This window comes from Lingula anatina, chromosome 1 (assembly GCF_051362555.1).
Source record: "Lingula anatina isolate TDL-2025a chromosome 1, LinAna3.0, whole genome shotgun sequence".
Lineage (NCBI taxonomy): Eukaryota > Metazoa > Brachiopoda > Lingulata > Lingulida > Lingulidae > Lingula > Lingula anatina.
Genome location: NC_141767.1, coordinates 10,742,948 through 10,753,511, shown reverse-complemented (window position 1 = coordinate 10,753,511; position 10,564 = coordinate 10,742,948). Strand labels below are relative to the sequence as shown.

Here is a 10,564-nt window from a genome sequence, read left to right as displayed (position 1 = left end):
ATTGGGCTCAAACGGGATGGAAAACAAAAGTTGAATGATATATGCCAAAAGTAAAAGTATTTTGAAATATATACCCCCCAATACGTGTAAATTTGTACTGTACAGTATGTTGGGGTCTGCTGTGCAGATGAGGAATGAAACATGCTTTCTGCAGTGACAGGTACCAGTAAGCTTCTCAAATATATGTGTACATGTACTAACACATTGTATGTTCCCAATAAATTTTCACTTAAAAAAAATCAATTTGCTGTACTAGTACATGTGTTAACTTCTTAACAATTTTTAGGTTACATACTAGGACTTGCCAGTGCATTATTTTCTTAGTCTACACGTACAACTTACAGGGTGAATATCAAAGAAGAACGTTTTATTTATTTACTTTTTAATATACATACCCAATAAAAAAGACAACCACAGTCTGAAAAAAAAGAAAAAAAAAACAACATTCACAAAACCATAAGACGCGTCTTGAAATGAAATATTTTCTGGGTCGCGACCTTGACCTGAATACTCTCAATCCAGACAGGTGCTGAGTTTGGTGTGGACTGACGTTACTTCAGTCACCTAACTCCTTCCTGCTTAGTTGACACAAGGAGTCATAATTCTTTGTTTGATGGTTAGGGTAAGTGGAAGAAATAAACCAATAATCCAAAGATGAAACTGGAAATAATTTTGAAGTGCATTATATTAGTGCATAATATTAAATATTTTTTCGTTTCTGTCATCACTACTGGGCAGAGACTTGCACGGTGATCAGTACAAATGTGGGTGCCTTTTCTCTTCGTCTCGAAAGTTAAATGAATAAAATTGTCCCAAAATGTCTAGTGTAATATCCCGGTTGGTAAAAAAAATTAAGTGCGAGGGCGGATGTTAGGGTAAGTAATAAGTGTTCTTTTGAAGTATATAGTCATATAATATTATTGATATAATATATAGTTTACTTTGTACTAGTACATGTGCATATATCAGTGGTGTGTGTGTACAGTTGCATATGTATAAAATTACAATCGTGTATCTGGACATGGTTACGTTATTCAGACAACGAGTACTGGTACGAGCAGCAGTACTTATGTTAAATTGGTATACATACATGTATATGTACCTGTCACAATTAACATCATACCTGACATACCTTTGATTTTGGTGTTGTAACCACATCAGTGTGTCATATTCTGGTCTATTGTGATACATGTCTGTAAATCTGTTGTTGTAATATGATACATCCCTAGTATGAATGGCATTTACCTAATACAATATAGTTTACATAACTTACAGACATACAGTACATGTACTGTATGCAGGTGTGGCCACTTAAAATCTTTTGGACAATTCTTTTACCCTCGTTTTTATGTTTATGAAAAATGTATTTCATTGAGGTCTCTGAGGTCAATGGGTTGAGTTAGTTTTACACATGGCTGCCAAAATATGTGCTAGATTATTGGCTGAGGAAGCATATGGTTCGATCACCCTGAGCTTCAGAGGTAACTTGAAACTTAATTTTAGATTATATCATACCCTTGCTGTTTCAAGTAACTTGAAATGGCAAGGGTATGATATATGGTAGAGTTATAAGTTTCAAGCAATCTCTGAAGCTCAGAGTGGGTTTCAACAGCTATGTAACCTTAGAAATGTGAAGTAAACTAAACTAGACAGTAAACTAAACTAGACGCTTTTGTGTCTAGTTTTAAGTTTACTTAAAACTAGACACAAAAGTAATAATTCAAAGTTCAAAACACAATTTTGAGAAAGATGATGACTTAGGAAATATAATTTTGATGAATTTTTTTCCAGTGTGGAATGGGCTATTATTGCATGACCATGGCAATTATAACATTTAATTCATTCTTTTGACACCCACTTGTTTTGCCACCCCATTATTGTTTTTCTGAATTCATTTACATTATTTAAACATGTTTTGATATAAAACTTTGCTGAACAAACTCAAAATGAGCTGCTTTTTACTCTTGTTAATCACCAGATGTGCCTTTTTTGGCATGACACATGTACATGACAGACATACATGTGTATGTACTGAGTCTCAGGTTTTACTTGATATTATCATTTTTTATTCTGACCTTATAATTTTGTGCTAAAACATTTTTGGTTTAAACTTACAGGAATAGAAAAATGGAAAGTCCGGACAATGGAGTCAACAGAACTGTTCTTGTTAGAAAGTCCAGATGGCATTTATTGCCACTTGCTCTCTTTATTATCATGCCAGTCACATTTGTGGTTTCGTAAGTAAAACTAGTTTGCCTTTACTAAGAAAGTGATGTAAATTGTGAAATTCATTTTCAACATATTAAAGTATTATTGCCATCGTTTGCTCAACATAAAACATAAGGTAGTATAGTATAGTATAGTATAGTATAGTATAGTATAGTATAGTATAGTATAGTATAGTATAGTATAGTATAGTATAGTATAGTATAGTATAGTATAGTATAGTATAGTATAGTATAGTATAGTATAGTATAGTATAGTATAGATTACACTAGAGTTTTAGCTTGTTAGATGTATTGTAGTGACCCTCTTGTTTTATGTTGGTCAGCTTTTTTTTTTTCATTCCTAGGTATGTGGTAGCTGTCTTGAATAACCATGTCTATCCAGCATTCCCATATATAAGGTATGTTTTTTTGGTAATTATTGCTGTGAAGGGGAGGCTGAAGTTTATGACAGAGTTGGTTTAAAGATACTAAGAGCCATTTAATTTAGTTCAGAGTCCAGATATTTTTTAAAGATTTCTGTACACTGGATTATTAAAGTCATGATTTAGATGGATTGTTTTCTGGTTTCAGGAGTTTTTAAAATCAGTACACAAAATAACAATTTTTTTATTTTTGTAAATGGTACACAATAAACAGTTAATAAGCTTGTCATAATACATGAACATTGTGCGACTTTGATGTGAAATTAATGTCATTGTGATCTGTAGATTTATTGTGACCTAGTGCTTAATTTTGTGTCTCTAGTTTTTATCACTGATATGACATATTTTGTATTTGCATGCTAGTAATATGTGTGTGTATTGATGTCTTTATGCAGAAGTGACACGTACAACCAGGCCTGGCTTTATGATGCATTTGAAACAAGTTAACATGTCAAAACATTTCCACTAAACCTGAACAAATGCCACCATATAGTTTCCTGTGGCATGACTGAAAGAAATGCCAAAGGGTATCACTGCCTATATCCCAAAAATAATATTTGAATAGATGTTTTTTTCCTTTTTTCTTTTTACGTATATATAACCATTGGTCATTTTTGCCAACCCTCATTTGAATAATTATGTTGTTGCACATGATGCAGTAATGTGTCACATATAACATCATTTGGTAGACTTTTACAAAATGGAGGGAGAGGTAAATGTGTCATGTTTGGGACCAGAAATTTGAAAAAGGTGCAGCTTGAATTTTAAAAATAAATTTGGACTGAACAAATGATTAATTTGGTTTATCCTTTATGTGGACTTTACTTGAGTCATATAAGAAATTGGTACATATATGTCACTTAAATGAACATTGACATTTGCGGCAAATAATGTAGTTTTGAAATGAAGAAAGATAATCATACTGGAGCCATGCACCCTTGGCTAGTTTTAATATGCAAGACCATATTTGTCAATGTTGTAATAACATATGTTCTTTTGCTTTTAGTGACACAGGGTCCAAAGCACCAGAGAGTTGCATTTTTGGTCAACTGCTCAATCTTTGTGCTGTCTTAGGTAAATTGTGGGTGAATATTTTACAATGAACACAGGCTTGATTCTGAATAATATGTTTGTTAAAACAGTTATAGGCACAGGAGTGAATTTTTTGCATTGTCAACCATGATAATGCTTTCATGTGCAGTGTTTAAAACATTTCAACTATAAAGGTTGAAAAAATTGAAAGTTAGAATCAGACACAATCTTTTAAGAGTAATACATGTATATGGTGTTAGATTACTGACAAAACAATGAACAAAGAAATTTATATGGAAACGGTATTTTGAATAAATAAAGTAATTTGAAATTGGGCAATAAGTTAAGTTTACTTGATTTTGCAGTATTTATCAACAATTCTTTTACTTTTATCTTTTAAATGTTAAGATTTTGAAAAAGATTGATAGTTTCACATAACATTTAGAAATGTTTGTCACAAACAGTTGCTATGAAAAGATTAAAAATGTATTTTTATTAATTTATATTGCAGTTGGGCTGATTGTGTACTTACGCTTCAAACAACTAAAACTTTTATACGGGAGGCCAGAGCTGAGTATTATTTTAATGAGAGTTAACCTTGTAGCGTTCATCACAGGTCTTATAGCTGCATTTGGAGTTACTATGGTGGCTAACTTTCAGGTAATGTATAATATAAATGCTTTTATGTCTTGTCCTTATGGCTGGTAATGGATGTTTATTTGCTGTTATAGTTTGGGAAATGGTTTATCTGTCAACTAAACTGTCTAAGGTAATATATAATCATGTATAATCAGCTCTAGGTACATATACGTAGTGGGCATTGTTAAAACTTTGTAACCTTTTGTTATTCAAACATTTCAGGAGAGTTCTGCCTATAATGTTCACATGTTTGGGGCACTGATGACTTTTGGATGTGGCCTTTCTTTCTGTGGGCTTCACACAGTACTATCATATAAGCTTTGTCCGCTTATTAACCCAAGATGGTTGTGTCATGTGAGATGCATTCTCACTCTCGTCACACTATTATTTATGATATTAAGTATCCTTGTGAGTTGATAACTTAAGAATAATTTTCATGTGAATAAAAGGTTACATGTAAAAATACCCCCCCCCCCCCCAAGTAAAGCTGCAGGCTTTGAGATAATTTTTTTTTCAATTTTGCAAATTTCCTTAACAGAGCTTCACAGTGTTTGTTGCAGGAGTACTATCCCTTCCTCAGTTTTCAGGATCAGACAAAAATATGTGGTCTCCTGATATCCCAGTAAGTATCTAGGCTGTTTTGAAAAGTTTACCTCCATCATTTAAATTTGAAGTAGCAGTTATTAAAAGGCATATAATTAGTATGTCATAAAAGTAAAATATATTTACTGATACATTAACTGATTTAATTTACATAATATGTTCTGGTGAATTCTAGATTAAATTCTCTTTCTTTGTTCTCTCTTGGCTGCTTGGGTGACAGTAAGCCAACTGCATGTGTGCAATTTTAGGGCGTATTCCCAGAGCTTTTAGATCGATCTATCCCCGCGGGGAGTCTCACTAGATAACTGTCAGATAATCCGGCTTAAATGTCCGTCCCGCCTACTACAAGCTGTAAGGGGGTAATCTTAAAACTTTCGTGCCTGCTCGGCTGACAGCTATTTAGCGAGAACCCACAGGGAGTTAGGTCGATCTAAAGTAGATCAATCTGATCTCTGGGAATGGGGTCTTAGTCTACAGGCTGATTATCTTTGTAAAACCACTGCTGGTCAGGCTCCTGTTACTATTGAGGTTGTGTCTTACATTTTATAAAAAATACCTGTATTTTCCTGACATATGAATGCATTAATCTGGAAAATAAATTTGCACCTTCATTTTCTAAGTTTTTGACTTACTAAGGGTCCATTCTCAGACCCTATCGTATTGACTGTGGATCAGTCTATCTCCATAGGGATTCTTGCTTAATTGCAATTAACTTAAGCAGGTGAAATGTCTGTCACGCCTACTGAAGCTGCTAGGGGGTAATTGACTATCGTTTATAATTAGCAGCTTCAGTATATGTGCCAGACAGGTAAGCTGATGGATCAATCCTTTTAAATCATTGTAGGTATGGGAACCCAGACTAAAAATTCTACAAAACCTCAAACTTGAGCATAAAAAATAAATAGCAATAGCATGTTGATTTCAGTACAAAACTGTAAACACTTTCTAAAATTGGGCCAAAGTACTCTCTTCAATCTCGTATCATTTAAATGCATACACATGGCTGATGATAAATATCGTGGGGGTCACTGACATCTTTCTGAACCTTCAGTAGTGCTTCATTAGTTGAAAGGTACATATATCTATATATAAGGAAATAAAATGCCTTCTTATTTTTTCAGGGATATGATGTACATGTGATAAGCACATCATCTGAGTGGGTAATGGCAATGGGCCTACTGGGATTCTTCCTTACCTTTATGTTCGACTTCAGGAACTTTAGGGTTAAAGCCCCAAAACTGTTCTGTGATATGGCAATACCTGATGTAAGGTATCAGATGAATGGAGAGCAAATTGCAGTAGATCATCAGGGCATGGCAGAGGATACTGCTATGATCGCATGATATTATAAGGATTGAAAAAAAGCTACGATAAAATCTCAGGTTACCATGAGTGATTCCTCTATAAAAGTTTAGTGCCTATAACAGATATAGAATATTTTTTAATGAGGAATGACATTTTGCCAACTTCCAATGACTCCAATGGTGAAATGAACTCTGGGTACCTACAATCTTCACATTTATTTCTCCTACCAAAAGTGTTGCATAATGCTTATTACATGTTTGTCTTCCAAATTGCCTGTGTGCTACCAGTATAAACTAAAATATAAATATGCATTAGATTATTCTTTATATTATTATTATTATAATAAGTATTCAAAATTCAAAATTATAGCATCTTCATGTATTGTGTACTAACATTTTTTCAATATTTCTATCGATCCACAAGTGATTTCTTTGTTGCCTAGCATGACTTCAGTAGTCTACAAAGAAATGTGGCTGAAAAGTGCAAGCTGCTTAGCAAATAAACAACAGACTTCTTTCTACTCCAAAGAAATTTTACATGTGTTTTAAAATTGCAAAAAGTATATTTTTAGTTTTTAATCTCATCAATTTATTGCAAATTATAGTTTATTTGTAACTGTTCTTTACAAATTACTTGTACTTATATTTTTTAAAGATCCTATTTAATGTATTATTTTAGTTGCTCCTGTGTAATTGTTTTAGTTATCTTCCCTCCCACATCCACTTGTGCTTAAATTTGTATCATAATTATTGATCCTTTTTGATATATACAAAGACATATTCAAAACAGGTTATTTAAAGCGGGTCTTACTGATTTAGTAATATATAGTATATATAAATATATATATATATCAAAATCAGTATATATCAGTATATATAAATCAGTTGAGAAAATAAATATCAAATTCTAGGCTTTTGATATCAACTTTATTAAGAAAAAACCTTTTTTTTTTTAATTTCTCACCATACCTGAGCTGCTAGTAGTATTCATCCTGTTAATTGATTGGCTGGATGCATTGGGACAACTGTTCTTGACAAATTCTTTATTTTGGGAAGGAAGGGTTTGTAATGTGTGTTTTTTTTTTTTTTTTTTTTTTTTTTGTACCATTCATAACCCAAAAGGCCAATTTTGCTTAAGATCATGTTCTCAATACATCTGGTAGTTGCTTGATCAATTCAAACGGTGTGATCAACCTGACCCCCAAAAATTTATTTGATAATTTTATTTCTGCACATTTCAGTAAGACCCACTATAAATTGTATAGGTCACAAACACTAAGACAAATGATTCCATAATATTGTAAAATGCAACGAGTTCACTAATCAAAGATTACTAGATTACTCATTTAAGTTTATATATAACATCCAAAAGGTTGTGAAAAAAGAAGTCTTATAGAAAGCAATAAAGCCATCGAAAATGTATACGACTTTGTATACTGAATTGACTGCTCACTTTTAGGTTATTTTACAAATGATATTGTTAATAAATTATTTTGAATTTTGGCTTTTCTTTTCATTGCATCATTTTCCCAGTTAGAAATTGCACTGATGACTCGGAATTTTTAAATAAAATTTAATTAAATTTTACAAGATTGAAATTGGAACAATTAACCTACAAATCATGCGTTTGGTCAATGTGAGTACTTTGTCTTAGCGTCTAAAATCCCAATTGCAAAGCATTATTCTGATCTTCAAGGTGACTTTAAAAACAGGATGTTGTTTGAATCAATTACAAGTCATGCAGACCAAGAATGAGAAGAGCTGAGTGCTAGCCTTCCCACGCGTTGTCCCTGCAGGGGCACAGTAAGACCCCATTCCCAGAGATTAGATCAATCCAACTAGATCTAATCCCAACTCCCTGGGGGTTTTTGCTAAATAGCTGTCAGCCGAGTGGGCAAGAAAGTTAAATAGTAGGCCGGATGGTCATTTCAGCCAGATTATCTGACAGTAATCTAGTAAGACTCCTCACGGGGTTAGATCGATCTAAAATCTATGGGAATGCCCCCTAATTCTACCTCATATTTAGGCCGTGGAACAGCTAGCACTAGGCTCTTATCATTCTGAATGGCCCCCAATACTGCATAGTACACCAATGATTAACACTGTAAGGAGTATAAAGACCTCAATTTTGCATAAGTGCTAATGATTTATTGTCTGTTATTGGCTTTTCAAAAGGAGTTGACAGATTTTTGAAAATATTGCTGCATTTGTAACAAACTGGCACATTGCTATCAAAGTATAAAACAAGCATTTTTAAATAAATGGTCATTGATTGGCTCTTTATTGTGGCACATGAATCAATTTAGATATAGATTGACTGGCTCTTTATTGTAGCGTTTCAGTGAATGTCAGAGTTTGCTCCAATTCTTTAACGTTTTGTTCCACTACAAAATCCTAAAATTCTGCGCATGTCTGATATCCAAGACCACATACAATGGAAGACTAGAAATGCAATATAGCAGGAAATACTTAAGCCCCATAAGACACTTTTCTGAATTTCAATTATATTCAGGTTCCCATTTCATAGGAAGAAACAATAATTTATAAATATTCATTCTATTTAATTTTGTGACTTTGGTTGTATCTTCGATTAAGTGTGCGATATTTTCTGAGCATGTACAATGCCTCCAGTTCTTTAACAACATACTCTCCCCTGGCAATCAGTATTTCTATCTGTTCAGGATCTTTCAGATCCTTGTTTTTCAAAAATGCTTTCTTCAGCCTTTCCCTGAAGAAGTCAAACCCTTTGGGATAATCTCTGCCTAAATACAGCAACTGAAAGTATACAAATGCAAACATTATACATCAGTTCATTAAGATAAATACAGGTAACATTGGTCACGTCGTATTTCATGAAGCCTAATTTTGTCAAAGGCCCAAAGAATGCATACACTGAATCAATAATAGTAAGCGTTTTAAATAGCTATAAGAGCTATAAAAGCCAGATACTCACAGTTTTGTATAACTCTACAACTCTTGATCTGGTTGAAGACATCATGGGGTTTGAAAATGCTGCATGACTGAAAATAAGTAAGGTTCTATATCAGAACTTGAATGTGAACATACTGTGCATGATAAAATGACCACTCTCTTATTTCCAACATGGAAGAAAATGGAAATCAAAACTAAACCATTTTAATTAAGTAAATCTAATAAACATTTTACAACTCCAATTTAAATAAAGAACATTGTTTTATAATAAAATGCATGTGCATTGAACATATGCCATACAGCGTAATATACTAGAAAAATGACCCTGGACAATAGAAAACATGGGAAAAGATCATTCACAAGAAAATAGGATGCTAATTATATTACTGTAACAGAGGTTTCCCCAGGACATGGGATACAGTGAGTCCAAAATGTGAATCTGTACACTGTATTTTGGTCAGCAATTCACAGGGAGTCCAATCCAAGCAAGCCCAATACCAACCAACTCAAAAATTTTGTAAGGCGTCCGTCCGTCTTTGGAAACATAGGCCATCTTTTGAGGTCGACGGCCATCCAAATGATGGCTGGGGAAGGTAATCAATATAGCTAATCCAATTTAACAAAATGGTTATGATTTGTTTATGTCCGGACATCCACCATATTGGCAAGAATTGCACCTTGCACTGAGTGGCCAACATGGTGGACCACCCGACGATAAACAAATCAAACCGATTTTGTTAAGATGGATCAAAAGTATTAGCTACCTAGTAATATATTTCACTTTTACATCACCCTATTTTCTTGGAAATCACCGTTTCCTGAGTTTGCTTGCAACCGGACTCTTTTTTTTCTATTGTATTGCGTCGTATTTATTATGACCACTGTCTGAAATTCGGAATAACGACTAACGTTAATATATGACAGTCTGTCATCGGGTACCATCGTCATAACCATTCGAAACGAAGAAGTGCAAGCGATTATTCCAAAATTTCATCTTATGAAAATAAAATGTCCTTTTTTTAGATTACTAATAATAGCCATGTCACATATCACGTCCATGTGTTACCTTGATGACTTGAAATTGAACGAGACCTTGCCAAATTCCAATTTCCAGTTGTCGGCTTTTGCGCGTTTGTTTTTGTAAAAATAACCCGGGTCGAGTTAGCGTCACTCAATCTTTCTACGCTCTTCCAGTTTTACCCGTTTTCAACGATATAATATAAACATATTCGAAACTACAGTGAAGCAAACAGCATAAAAATCGAGTCGCGTTGAATGTAGAAACAGTGTGACAACCAGCAGGTAGTCTTAGCTCTGCCACCAATGGGTACTCTTTGGCGTTATTTGACCTATTTAGATAAAACCATCATTTAACTTTTATTTATTGAGTATGGACCAATTTTTA

At 33.6% G+C, this 10,564-nt stretch overlaps 2 protein-coding genes across 7 annotated transcripts; one reads left to right on the top strand and one right to left on the bottom strand.

Annotated features, from left to right (window-relative positions):
• Positions 1-48: 48 nt before the first annotated feature.
• LOC106155439 (DNA damage-regulated autophagy modulator protein 1) lies at positions 49-7,731 on the top strand. Of its 4 annotated transcripts, none has more exons than XM_087001340.1 (8): positions 49-160; positions 2,118-2,237; positions 2,573-2,626; positions 3,657-3,724; positions 4,194-4,342; positions 4,544-4,721; positions 4,870-4,943; positions 6,046-7,731. In XM_087001340.1, exons 1-8 carry the CDS (start codon positions 135-137, stop codon positions 6,265-6,267), a joined length of 891 nt encoding a protein of 296 aa, XP_086857466.1. In that variant the 5' UTR covers positions 49-134; the 3' UTR covers positions 6,268-7,731. The 4 variants fall into 4 exon arrangements, with proteins under 4 accessions (XP_086857466.1, XP_086857468.1, XP_013385752.1 ...); XM_013530298.2 differs by lacking the exon at positions 49-160 and adding an exon at positions 477-622; XM_087001341.1 differs by lacking the exon at positions 49-160 and adding an exon at positions 656-875.
• Positions 7,291-10,470, bottom strand: LOC147763972 (electron transfer flavoprotein regulatory factor 1-like). 3 transcript variants are annotated; one of them, XM_087001347.1, is made up of 4 exons: positions 10,226-10,470; positions 9,924-10,044; positions 9,182-9,248; positions 7,291-9,003 (listed from the first exon to the last, which is right to left on the bottom strand). In XM_087001347.1, the coding sequence occupies exons 3-4, from the start codon at positions 9,224-9,226 to the stop codon at positions 8,785-8,787; spliced, it is 264 nt and encodes an 87-aa protein (XP_086857473.1). In that variant the 5' UTR covers positions 9,227-9,248; positions 9,924-10,044; positions 10,226-10,470; the 3' UTR covers positions 7,291-8,784. The 3 variants fall into 3 exon arrangements, with proteins under 3 accessions (XP_086857473.1, XP_086857472.1, XP_086857474.1); XM_087001346.1 differs by lacking the exon at positions 9,924-10,044 and having other exon boundaries at positions 10,226-10,468; XM_087001348.1 differs by lacking the exons at positions 9,924-10,044; positions 10,226-10,470 and adding an exon at positions 9,547-9,839.
• Between the last annotated feature and the right edge of the window lie 94 nt (positions 10,471-10,564).

Bases quoted from the DNA above. Each gene is read 5' to 3' on its own strand.
- LOC106155439 (XM_087001340.1), top strand. From the start codon at position 135: ATGAAACATGCTTTCTGCAGTGACAG. The intron at 2,238-2,572 runs GTAAGTAAAACT...TTTCATTCCTAG, and splicing joins CCAGTCACATTTGTGGTTTC to GTATGTGGTAGCTGTCTTGA. The intron at 2,627-3,656 runs GTATGTTTTTTT...TTTTGCTTTTAG, and splicing joins CCAGCATTCCCATATATAAG to TGACACAGGGTCCAAAGCAC.
- LOC147763972 (XM_087001347.1), bottom strand. From the start codon at position 9,226: ATGATGTCTTCAACCAGATCAAGAGTTGTAGAGTTATACAAAACT. The intron at 9,004-9,181 runs GTGAGTATCTGG...GTATACTTTCAG, and splicing joins TTGTAGAGTTATACAAAACT to TTGCTGTATTTAGGCAGAGA.